This window comes from Acomys russatus, chromosome 31 (assembly GCF_903995435.1).
Source record: "Acomys russatus chromosome 31, mAcoRus1.1, whole genome shotgun sequence".
Taxonomy (NCBI): domain Eukaryota; kingdom Metazoa; phylum Chordata; class Mammalia; order Rodentia; family Muridae; genus Acomys; species Acomys russatus.
The window spans coordinates 5,068,099-5,081,273 of record NC_067167.1 but is presented as its reverse complement, the minus strand read 5'-3'; the positions used below and the strand labels follow the sequence as shown (position 1 = coordinate 5,081,273).

General features: G+C 48.8%; 1 protein-coding gene across 1 annotated transcript; it reads right to left on the bottom strand.

Annotated features, from left to right (window-relative positions):
* Positions 1-1,221: 1,221 nt before the first annotated feature.
* On the bottom strand, positions 1,222-5,285 carry Tnfsf14 (TNF superfamily member 14). Its single transcript, XM_051139955.1, has 4 exons — positions 5,046-5,285; positions 3,939-3,975; positions 3,551-3,592; positions 1,222-1,710 (listed from the first exon to the last, which is right to left on the bottom strand). Exons 1-4 carry the CDS (start codon positions 5,259-5,261, stop codon positions 1,283-1,285), a joined length of 723 nt encoding a protein of 240 aa, XP_050995912.1. The 5' UTR covers positions 5,262-5,285; the 3' UTR covers positions 1,222-1,282.
* Between the last annotated feature and the right edge of the window lie 7,890 nt (positions 5,286-13,175).

Sequence of the window (13,175 nt, the reverse complement as noted above, 5' to 3'; positions counted from 1 at the left end):
TTCCCAGGGCTTAGCTTCCACTCTACAGACGTTCAACTGGGGCAACACCCACAGCTGTAGTTCTAGATGCTGAGGAAACGGAGGCAGGAGGATTTCTTGAGACTCCACCTCAAAATATATGAAATATATAGTTCAAGTCCAGCTTGGGCTACTTGAGACCCTGTGTCTCAACACACAAAGAAACAAACAAACATAAGAGGACAAATGATTAGAAAATATAAAGTGCCTCTCAAATACTATTATTTAAAATTCTTCGTTTTATTTATTCTGCAGGTGTCCTGCATGTGGGGTCCAGAACAGCCTCAGATGTCATATTCAGGCACTGTCTACCTTTTTAGAGGTAAAGTGTCACCCTGAGCATAGGGTTCCGGATTCAGCTAGCCGGCCTGGCCAGAGAACCCCAGGGGTCCTCCAGTCTCCCCTTCCCTGTCGTTGGGGTTACAGGTGCCCATTACCACATCTGTGTCTTTACACGGGTTCTGAGGATTCAAACTCGGATCCTCATGATCGCACCCCAAACTCTTTACCCAATGAGTCACAACCCAAGCCCATCTGGTCCCCCTTTGTATCTTCCCACAATCCTATAAGCTCCAGGCACCCAACGGGTCTGGCATCATCTGTCCTAAGTGGGTTCTATAAAGCACCCTTGAGGTGTTGCCTCTCTTCTTCCCTCTTTATTTCCTCTCTCGTTCTCTCTTGTTTTTCCCTTCTCTTCTGCATTCCCTTCTTCCATCTTCTTTTCCTCTTTTGCTCCCTTCCTTTCTCTCGCCAACCATTTCTGGAATGTCTGTCGCAGGCACGCATTGGGCTCAGTACTGAAGTCCCATCAAGGTGTCCCTGAAGGATGGGTGTGCCCAGCAGCTTGCACTGGGCCTGTCACAGCCAAGGAGGAGCTTTGGTGGCTGGAAACAAATGCAGCAGATGGTGGGAGGGGCCAGTGTGTGACAGTGAGTCTGGAGCCCCATGTGTGCCAAACATGGTCCTGACGATAAAAGTCTCCCTGACACCCCAGGCATATGTCTTGTCTCTAGCCCAAAGTCCAGAAGCTCCGATTCCCCGTGTCTGCAACAGGAACACAAATACCCCAGCTTTATTCTTCCTTCCTGAACATTAGGCAAATGGCTGACCCCGTGCTCCTGGGCAGGTCAGCAGTCCACACCATCTGGAACACTCCACCTGCAGAGTTCGGGGCTCCTTAAAGGGAGACTTCAAGAGCTCTGCTTGCTGGTTTGAGGTCTGTCCTGGAGAGGACACTCCATGTAATCCATTGTCATTACAGTCTTCAGACCATGAATGCTCCGAAATAGGACCTGGTGCCATCTCGGGGTCTGACCAGGCGGTTCCCAGGCACACGGACCACCACCTCCTCCCCAGCCTCCAGATGTACCACGCCGCCCAGGAAGCTGCTGTCCCACCAGACTCGGGAGCTGTTGGCCCTGCTGCAGGGTGACCGCCGGCTCACCAGCAGTTCCAGCTCCTTGGGGTAGCGCGATGTGCGCTTGTACAGCCCATGGGTAATGGGGAGGCCACTGGCCAGCCCTGGAGGGCAGCCCACGCCGCTCAACTGCACTTTGGAGTACACATAGTAGTAGCCGGCCTCCGTGGTCACCAGGGCCCCATTATGATAGGTCAGGCCTCTCAGGAAGGCCAGGCCAAGTCGTGTCTCCCATAGCAGAGGTCCACCCATGCCTATCAAGCTGGCGTTGGCCCCTGGGAGGGAGGGAGGGAGAGAGAGAGAACTGGTCAGTACAGTTAGCACTGTGCCCACCCTTTCTGCGTGACCTTACTCTCGTCCCCTCTCTGTGGGTTCACTGCCATAACAGGCTGCTCGTCTGCTTCAACTCAGCCCATTCCCATCTTGCAGGGGGAGAAACTGAGGCACAGAAGAGCAAAGCCACTTGAATACCAAAGAGGACACTAAAGCACAGGGTGCTTAAGCTTCCTAGCGCAGTGTCAAGACTTAAAAACGGGGTTAGGGTTAGGAGGGGAGACACTTGCCTGCTGTGCAGGAGGCCGTGCATCTCATCCCCAGCACCAAGTGAATCAGGTGTGGTAGTGCACACCTGTCACTCAGCTCTTGGGAGGTGAAGCAGGAGGATTAGGAGTTCAAGGTCATCCTCAGTTATGTAGTAAGTTCAAAGCCAGTTTAGGCTACAAGAGTCCCTGTCTCAAAAAGTGTGTGTGTGTGTGTCTGTGTATGTTTGTGTTTGTGTGTTTGTGTATGTGTGTATGTTTGTGTGTGTGCTTGTGTATATGTGTGTGTTTGTGTATGTTTATGTGTATGTTTGTGTGTGTGTTTATGTATGTGTGTGTGTTTGTGTATGTGTGTGTTTGTGTGTGTATATGTTTGCATGTGTGTGTGTGTGTGTGGTCAGATGTCAACATTTTGACTCGGTTTTAGTTTTTGTTGAGTTTATTTTGAGGCAGAGTCTCTCATTGAACTTGGAAGTCTCATTTGTCAAAGCTGTTGTCCAGCAAGTCCCAGGGCTCTATTTGCCTGCCTCTGCCTCTGAAACTGTCACTGGAGTGTGTCTGGCTTTTGACTTGGGTGCTGGGAGTCAGACACATGTTTCTATGGCTGGTGCTAGTGCACTGAGGCATCTCCCTGTCTCCCACAGCAGCTTTTAAATAGTTGCTGTTGTTTGGCTGGTTTTGGATTTTTGGGATCAAGTTTCTCAGTGTAGCCTTGGCTTCCTTGGACTCAGTTTGTAGACCAGGCTGGCCTGGACATCACAGAAATCCACCTGCCTCTTCCTCCCAGAGTGCTGGGATTACAGGCGTGCACCACCATGCTCAGCTGTTTTAAATAGTTAAAAAATATATATATTATTATGGCATATTTTATGCCTATTCTGGTTAATTTCTTACTGTGCTAAATTATAAATCAAACTGTTTATATCACAAGAAAGAACACAGAATATACAGCTGGGTGTGGTGGCATGTGCCTTTAATTCCGGCACTAGGGAAACAAAGACAGGTGGATCTCTGTGAGTTTGAAGCCAGCCTGGTCTACACAGGCAGCCCAGGTCACATCGAGAGACCCTGTCTCCAAAAACAAAATAAATAAGTATATAAAGGTAGTATGTACAGGGTGTGGTAGGCCTGTGTCCCAGCATCCTCTAAGGCCTCTGAGGACTTTGGGTTGTGTCCCCATGACTAGCAGGGTGAAGGAGTGACTTTAGATAGCTCCCAGCTACTCTGCTATGGGCCCTTTGTTAGTAAACACTGAGTGAGAGAGACCAACAACATGGCTCAGGGAGTAAAGGCACTTGGAGCCAAGCCTGAGGACTTGAGTTCAGTCCCTGGAAGCCACAAGCTGAAGGAAAAATTTGTTCCCCTCCGAGTTGTCCTCTGACCTCCACACAGTGGTGTGTGTGCATGTGTGTGTGTGCAATAATAAATAAATAAATAAAAAGAAGAAAGTGTTTTTAAAAAGAGAATTAAAAACCCAATAATGAAAGCATAAATGAATGCTCTAACTTGTGAAGACCCTGGGTCTCCCAGGACACCCCAAATCCCGTTCCATGTGAGGATCCAGGATCCCCCTCACCTGTAAGATGTGCTGCTGGGTTGGGCTGGTGAGACCGCCGATCTAAGGAAGAGAGAGTCAAAAGTTAGAGACAAAGAGGTGTGTGTGTGTGTGTGTGTGTGTGTGTGTGTGTTTGTGTGTGTGTGTATGCATGTACATGGGTGTGTTTATGTATGCCTACACATGTATGTGTGGGGTGTGTATGTGTGTGTGTATGTGTGTGTCTGAGGCCACCTGTAGGTGTCAGGCTCTGCCCCTTCCAGAATGACCCAGACTTCTGTTTCTCCAGCCCTGGGGGAGGGGCACCTGTGGGGCTGTACAAAATCACAGTGAATGATGACCCAGGGTGTTGGGAGGGTGGCCTGGAAACCATTCCACCTGCTTCGTAGGGACTGGAACCCAAACTCACCTTGTATCAGCTTCTCCCAGGAGCCTGTGTCTCCATCCTGAAAAGCAGACAGTGCTTGGTGAAAACAGGCCACACCCCAGAGTCACACAGGCACATGGAGATGAAACTCTCTGGCCATGACCACAGACACCACCTACGGGAATGTACGCAGGGCTACATGTGCAACACACACACACACACACACACACACACACACACACACACACACACACACACACACACACTCTCCCTCTCTCTCTCTCTCTCTCTCTCTCTCTCTCTCTCTCTCTTTCTCTCTCTCTCTCACACACATCGGGGGGGGGGAGTGTTGCTGTGCACACCTAATCAGATCTGTTGTGTTTCTGAGATAGACTCTCATGTAGCCCAGGCTGGCCTCAGAGGTGCTAAGTAGCCTAGGATGACCTTGAACTCCTTTAGCCTTCTGCCTCCACTGCCCAAGTGCTGGGACAATGAATTAACTCATCAAGTTAAACTGTCTGAAATGCTTGAGGTAAGAATTGTTTCAGAGTTGTTTTTAAGGCTTTGGGAAGGCTGAGGGCCAGTAAGAGGGCTCAGAGGGCAAAAGTGCTCGCCGCCAAGCCTGGCTACCTGAGTTCAGTCCCTAGAGCCCACAAAAGGGAGGCACCAAGGAGCGACTCCACAAAGGTGTGCTACATACATGCTGTGGCACATGCATACCTGCTCATGTCCAAACACTAAATACATAATGTAATTTTTTAAAACTTCAAAAGAAAACAAAGGCAAAGACTGTAGGAGCATACTGTTTACACAAGTGACCAGGTGTGGCACACAGGCAGACACACCCATGGCTTATCTGAAAGGACAGAGAGTGGGCATGTGAGAGTGAACCAGGGTCACCGTGAGGCCAGCGATGGGGACAAGGGTTTGGGTCCCTAACAACAGCCATGTAGGTGAATCCCAAAGAAGCAGCCCAGCTCCACACACTCATCAGATCCCTGTGTAGAGATCAAAGGACTGAAGGGCAGAGTGACAGGCTGACAGGAGAAGCTCTGGGATTTAGTTGGGGGGTCTCTGCCTGCCACACATACACAGCCATAAAAAGACAGACACCGGAGAGTCCCCTCAGGTCCCCCAAGCCACTCTTACCGGCAGACGAGTCACTAAGTCCCCAAGACGCTGATGCAGTCTCAGTAGGAACCAGCCTTGAGTGGCCAACCCAGCACTCAGCAGCAATATCAGCACAAGGCTTACTTGGGCAATGCTGCAGTGCCTTCTCCTGCGACTCTTCTGTCCCAACCGCCTGAATGGGATGTCCGTCTGTCCATCCACCACAAACACTGAAGGCTGTACCACACTGTCCATGCCAGAGCAGCTGAGACTCACAAGGCCAGGGATGGGGTTGGCAAGCTTGAGTTCATCCCCTTTGGAGGAAACCACAATTGCCCAATGCTTGGGCTCTGCAAAATGCAAAGGGTTCCTGAGGCCCCTGGGGCTCACTTTAAAGCTGAAGTTTGGTGCCTCCCCTTTCCCCACGCGCCCCTCCCCTTCTTCCTGTGCCCCCAGAAGGCCCGGCCCCCAGTTCACTCTCACTCACTTTACCATCGCTCACACTTTCCAGAAAATGTGACTCAGGTGGAGATGGACGGGGCAGCCCCTGCCTGCGGCTCTCGGTGGCTCGGTTCCCCTCAGAGGTGCTTCTGGGGGTTCCGTGCAAGCTTCTGACACCTGCATATGCAGACATGCATGCAAGCACACGTCTCCTCAGATGCTTTCATCTGTGCATATGGGTGCAGGTGCATGTGCAGACGCCAGGATCATGCATGTGGGCAATATTTTGACACTTCCCCGTGTGTGCAGATACAGGCACACATGCGTTTCCTGGTGTGTGTACGGGCCCATATGTGCACACACATGCTTCATTGAGTAATATCCATTAGCCCACGCACATAGAAACCACAGGTATATCCACATGTGTGCCCATCAGGGAGGGTGCTGGGGCAGATTTCCAGATGCCACCGCCTTGTTCCTAAGTCTACAGTGCTCGGGGGGGGGGGGTTGCAATTAGAAGAAGCAGCAGGCCCTCCTTCTCAACATCAATGGCCCCACGGGGTAGTGTTCGGCTTCACGGAGGGCTGGCTGTGCCGTGACCACAGAACCCGAGTGTTCTGCCACACAGCTGATTTGTGGCTTCCCTAACCGGGATCCTGGGGGAGGTCTTGCTGAGATGCCCACTCCTGCCTCCTCCCCACAGACCCACCCCTCCAGCTGCCTCAGGAACGAACCGCATCACAAGAAGCCTGAGTGTATGGGGTACTGAAGGGATGTGCGCTGCATGAACTCCAGAGCCCCAGGCCCAGAGGGAAAGGATAAAGCCTTCTCTTCAGGTCCATGCAGGGATGTGGATGTTGACAGTGTGTGCGCGAGGTGTCCATCATTCTCCCTTAGAGAGATGGTTCCTATGGAGATGAACTAACCCTGCCTACCCCATCCCACTGCGTACATAAAGCCACCTCCTTGCTTATCTGTATGTAACTAGCTGCCTCCCTCAGCGGTATGCAATAACCCAGCTTTTCCATATAACTCTATATAATAAATGTGCTGAGCTACCCAGGTGCAGAGGGCCCAGAACACTTGACCCCAGGTTTCTTACATGTCTGTGTTTGTCTTTTTTTCATTCCCTTGCTGTTGCTCCATTCCTGGAACCGAGCAGATTACTCTGCAGCCTGGAGTATCCTACCCTACAGGATTTGCCCAGAAATATACTCTAGTCTCTTGTGGTCTGTGCTGACCAGTGTCAATTTGCCCCAAGCTACACTCATTTGGGAAGAGGAAAGCTCAATGGAGAAAATGTCCCCAACAGATTGGTTTGTGGGAGGGCCCAGCTCACTGTAGACAATACCACGCTGCACTGGAATTCCTGGGTTCTGTATGAAAGCAGGCTGAACAAAAAAAAAAATCATAGGACGCAATCCAGTAAACAGTGACCCTCTATGGCATCACCTAGTACCTCCGGGTTCCTTCTCTGACTTCCCTCAGTGATAAACTGACCTGAAAGTGTGAGCTAAAAGAAACCCTTTCCTCTCCAAGTTGCTTTTGATCCATGGTGGTGTTTCACAGCGACAGAAATAATAACCGAGACACAAGTTGGTATCAGAAGTGGGGTAAAGATGTGACAGAGTTTTGGGGAGGATTGTAATGACATCAGAACTTTGGAGTGGAAAACTGTTGCATGCAGAGAGCTCAATGGGCTGTTCTGTGGGAGTTCGGAGGGTGAGAATGCTGAGACCAATGCAGATGATGGAGGCCTGGCTTGTGACTTTACAGAGGGAAGTTTCAGAATCCCTTAAAGACTGCCAGGGTTTCCTGAGTGTGGTGGTGCTCATTTTTAGTCACAGCATTTGGGAGGTAGTGGCAGGTATATTTCTGTGAGGTCAAGGTCAGCCTGATCTTCGTAGTGAGTCCCAAGAGAGCAAGAAGTGTAAACAGACTCTATCTTAAACAAAGCAAAAATAATAATAATAATAATAATAATAATAATAATAATAATAATAATAATAATAATAATAATAATAATAATAACAACAACAACAAGCCTATAGGAGATGTTTGATATTTGAGGTAAGGTTCTTAGTTCTGCTCAGCTAGTTCTGCAGACTGGCTGTGATTAAGAAGAGACCAGCATCATTGAGGTGAAATCTTCTGGGAAGTGTTTCCTGAGAATCAGCACACAGAAGCTGTGTGGTACCCTGTGTTGTACACAAAGGCCAAGGTTGTACCCTGCCCGTGCTGGTTACGAAGACAATGGGAGGTATTGGAGAACAGCTGAGGCTTGGCACTGTGAGAGCCCAGAAAGCCCACCCCCAATGCCAGCAGAAGGCCATGGCATTTTGGACATGTGCCACGAGGTGATCACCAAAGCCATCACCAGACTAGGAGAGAAGCTATGAGTGCTGCAGAGGGCAGAGCTGGAGAAGCGATTCAAGACCTTTGGAGAATCCTGGACATCAGGGGTTGAGTTAGTCACACACTTGGAGTTTGGTTTTGCTTTGTTCAGGTTGTTGACTGTGAGCCCTGGTTCCTCCCTCTTGAAATAAGGAAGTATTTAGCTTGTTTTTGATTTTGGGGGAGCTCACAGTTGAGAGACTAAGTTCTGAAAGAGTTTAGAATTTAAAAGAGACTTTGGAGTCTTAAAGAAAGTAAAATTTTAAAGTGTTTGAATTTGTAAGGCTGGGGGACTTTTTAAGTTTTCAAAATACTGTGATGTTGTTATTCATGTGTGATCTTGGGGATGAACAGGAAAGGAAATGTTGTGGCTGACCAGGGATGTGTTTGTGTGACAAGCTGACTAGGGGTCAATTGCGCTGGTTAGTTTTATGTCAATTTGTCACAAGCCAAAGCCATCTGAGAGGAGGAAGCCTCAGTTGAGAAAATGCTTCCATAGGATCAGGCTGTAATCATGTCTGTAGGGTGGTTTCTTAATTAGTGATACATTGTGGGTGGGGCCACTGCTGGGCTGGTGATCCTAGGTTCGCTTAGCAATGGGAAGCGAGGCAGCAAGCAGCACCCATCCATGGCTTCCATCGAGTCCTGCCTCCAAATAACTGCTCAATTTGAGTTCCTGTCCTGACTTTCTTCAGTGAAGAACCGTGACCTGGAAATGCAAGTGGAATAAACCCTTTTTCTTTCTGAGTTGCTTTTGGTCATGGTGTTGTATCCCAGCAATAGAAACCCTAACTAAGAAAGGGAGGAAAGGAAATACTGGCTCACAGTTAGTGAGAAGCATCTGTCATGGCCAGGAAGTCAGGGCTGGAAGGAGCATGAGGCTGGCCAGGCCAATGAAGGCTGGTGTTTGGCTCTCTTTCTCCTTTTCCTTTAGGCCACGGCCCCAGCCCACAGATGGCTCCACCCACATTCAGGGCAAGGCTTCCCTCTCAGTTAACCCCATCTAGATAATCAGTGATGGACTTGGTTAGAGGGTTGTTTCCATGGTGACATGGTCCTGTCAACTTGATTATCTAGATTAACCACACAACAAGTGCAGATGTGAGGATGTCAGGCAGGGTTCAGAGAAGACTGAGGAAGTTCAGGGGAGCCCACGGGGAGGCAAGGACAGGAGGCTCGGTGAAGGGGCAGCAAGCTGTTGGTGAGGAAGGAGGCGAGACTAAAGTGAATGAGAAATGGGGGTTGGATGAGGGTGCACGGTTGTGAAGGGCAGGTCCAGGGGAAGAAGGTGGACATGATATTCAGGACAGAACCTGCAACCTTGCTGTTGCTTTGGTGGCTTCTCCTGTTTTTATAATTCCCTGAATAGTGGGAGGAAGGACAGAGGAAATCATTGGAGTCTGGAGAGATGGTTCAGAGGTTAAGAGCACTGACTGCTCTTCCTGAGGTCCTGAGTTCAATTCCCAGCAACTGCTTGGTTGCTCACAACCATCTATAATGTGATGTGATGCCCTCTTCTGGTTTGCAGATGTACCTGCATAGAGAACACTGTATACATAATAAATAAATGAATTAATTAAAAGAAGAAGAAAAGAAATGGTCGCACCTGCTTACTGCTTGGTAAATCAGTGAGTTTATATGGATGACTTACAGAAGTATGAATGAGGGGCTCCTTATGGGAACAGGACTGACTCAAGGACATATGCATCACGAAAACTTCCAGTTGGCATGGGCAATGACTGATGTAGGCTGGTACAGCAGAACTTCCATGTTCCAAGTGCAGCAACTCCAGCCAAGAGTCTCTGATTCCCCAGTATCTCATTCTCTCTCTCTCTCTCTCTCTCTCTCTCTCTCTCTCTCTCTCTCTCTCTCTCTCTCTCTCTCTCTCTCTCTCTCCCCTCCCTCCCTCCCTCCCTCCCCCCTCTCTCTTTCTCTGTGTGTGTGTGTGTGTGTGTGTGTGTGTGTTTCGCGTGAGACAGAGACAGACAGACAGACAGACAGAGAGAGACAGAGAGAGTAAGAGACAGAGACACACACATACACACAGAAAATGTGTTTCGTGCAGAGTAAATGTATTAGTGTGCATGTATTGTGTGAGTGTATGTGTGGTGTGTCTGTGTGTCTGTGTGTACATCTGTTTATAGAACAAAGGGCCACTTTTAATATCCTCAATGGCTTTCCACATTTTTTTCAGATTTATTATTACTTACTTGTGTCTTTGTGAGTACATGGTTGTGTGTGCGGTGCCTGTGCAAGACAGAAGAGGGCACCCTTTCCGCTGGACTTAGAGCTGCCTGAATGCTTCTTTTCTTGACCACTGGGAACAAAACTTGGATCCTCTGCACTAGCGGTATGAACTTTGAACTCTTGAACCTGTCCCCATCCTCCTTCATGTATCTCTCCACCCTCCTCTTCACATCGCTCCACCCTCCTTACATCCCTCCATCCTCTTTGTGGGTTCAGGCAGACTCTCTGTGATGCTTGATCTTGGCAGAGAAGTCCAACTAATACTTTTGCTCACCAAACTTCCTGGTACACTAGGCTATACAAACTGATTTACTAGATTCTACATGTAGTTTTTCATTATTTTCTGAAGGCGTTTTAGTTTTCGTTTTTTGCTCTGGTAAAATACAGAAAGTTAGATGCCTTTTCTTTCTTTGTAGATATTAGCTTTGAATCTTCAGATACATATGTTTCAGTTGAAACACTCATGGGGGCCAGGACAGGAGTGAGAGACCACAGCCGCCAAGGGGTTGAGGGTGGGATCCCACAGACCAAGGGGGTGTGGAGATATGAGCCATGGTACAAAGACCTTTAGGAGCTTAATGGATTAGGGAAGGGTAAGTTGGGGTGCGGTGGGAAGTCATGGTAGAGAAGGAAAATGGGACAGACACATGACACTAAAGATAGCTGAAACAGGCATATGTCAACCCATGTACCATTGTACACATTTCGTGTGTGTGTGTGTGTGTGTGTGTGTGTGTGTGTGTGTGTGTGTGTGTTACCCTATAATGAATGGGGTGACATTGATCCTCTTAGACATCGCTGGCTTACTCAATACCAGGAATGGTTTACTTATTTCAGGCTGTTCGCTAGTGAGGTCCCATAGACCCCAAAACACTACAGACTGGTGCCAATGCCCTTACTTAACCCCAGAACTTAAAACAGTAAGACCCCATTGCTCAAGACACCACATACTTGGGTCACAGAACATTGAAAAGTCAAAATGAGATGTACTGGAAGTTTCATTCCTTTTGGCTGCTAGCTTTCACGGTGCTAGAAGGTTCTATGCACACCACCAGAGGGGGAAACTAACCATCAGTCTTACATAGCTGTGAACCCTCTAAGCTATGGTAACGACTGGCCTGGCAAGATGTGCCCACTGAAGAGTGAAAACAAGCACCAGAGGTGTAACCCACCACCTTCTTACTGGACCTGAGTCCCACTCCACAAGATGAAGCCTCTACCTGATATCATCACTGGGCCAACAACCTGTAGCTAGAGTGATCATGGGACCTTGGGAAGAACCTAAATACTGCTCTTCTGCTAAGTGGACACAGTGCTGAGTTGACTCATAAAGCTTCGTTGTTACACCCATAGATCGATGCAGCTCTCATGTGTGATCCAGCAAGTGTCTGTTTGCATTAGTTGGTGATTACCATAGAGCCCACAACTGGACAATCAGCAGAGTGTAAGAGACTGAAGATCTTTATCTCTAAATGGTGCGTATACCTTGCATCCCCTCTTCCCAACTCAGGGATCATTGCAGAAGGAGAGTAAGAGCCAGACGTGGCTAACGGCAATAGGGAAAGGTGCATCCTAGTTAGGGCTCCTAGTGCTGTGATGAAACACCATGACCAAAGCTACCAGGGGAGGAAAGGGTTTATTGGGCTTGTACTTGCACATCACTGTTCATCATCAAAGGAAGTCAGGACAGGAATACAGACAGGGCTGGAACCTTGAGATTTGTAAGTTCTCTGAATGCTGTCAGTGTACTGACCCCCTGCTCAAGCAGGGACCATCCACCTCTGGAGGAAACAGCAGCACAAGCCACGTGGACCACAGCAGCCCATGAAATGGGGACTGCTGGGGAATAGGACGGCATGGGGATGAGCTGCAGGCGAGACAGCAGGTGAGTGAGTGTGTGTGTGTGTGTGTGTGTGTGTGTGTGTGTGTGTGTGTGTGTGTTTAGGGTGGAGGTTGTGTGCCATAGACCCCTCTAGAAACTCCAGAGTGAGCTGGGAGATAACTGTTGGTGAAGAGCTTGCTGTGTAAATGGGCGGACTAGACGGCCATCTTCAGAGGCCACACAATCCCAGCATGGAGGGACAGAGACAGCCCAGATGACCAGTGAGCTCCTGTTCAAAGGGAGAGACCGTGCTTCACCAAACAAGGTGCACATGGCTGGAGAGGGGTACAGTGGCTAAGAGAACATATTGTTCTTGCAAAGCACCCAGGTTCAGTTCCTAACATCTACATTTTGCAGTTCACAACCACCTACAACTCCAGCTCTAGGAGATCCAAGGGAGATCATAGGCCCTCTTCTGGCCTCTGTGGGTATTGCACACAGAAACACACACACACACACACACACACACACACACACACACACACACACACACACACACACACTTTTCCTTCCTGGTTTTTCGAGACAGAGTTTCTCCATGTAGCCTTGGCTGTCCTGGGCTCAATTTGTAGACCAGGCCAGCCTCAAACTCACAGTGATCCACCTGCCTCTGCCTCCCAAGTGCTGGGATTAATGGTGTGCTCCATCACGCCTGGTGCCCTATACACTTTTTAAAAATTACTAAGGATGGAGCAGTGGCTCAGAAGTAAAGAACACTTACAGAGGGCTTGGGCTTGGTTCCCATACCCACATTGAACATCTCAGAACCACAGTAGCTCCAGCTCCCTCTCCTGGCCTCTGAGAGCAACTGCAGTCATGTAGCATATATAAACTCATTTAGACACATTAAATTAATACATATTTTGAAAATAAAATAAAAATTTAAAAACACAAAGTGTTAGCTGTGATGGTACACATGCTTAAGCCCAGCACTTGGAGGCAGAGGCAGAAAGGTTTTTGTGAGTTTAAGGCTAGACTGGTCTACATAGTGGGTTCCATGATATCTAGGTGCACCATGAGAACATGTCTTAAAAAAAAAAAAAGGGGCCAGGCGGTGGTGGCACACACCTTTAATCCCAGCACTCGAGAGGCAGAGGCAGGTGGATGTTTGTAACTTTGAGGCCAGCCTGGTCCACAGAGCATATTCCAGGATGACCAGGGCTACACAAAAAAACCCTTTCTGGAAAAACCAGGGAGGAGGGGAG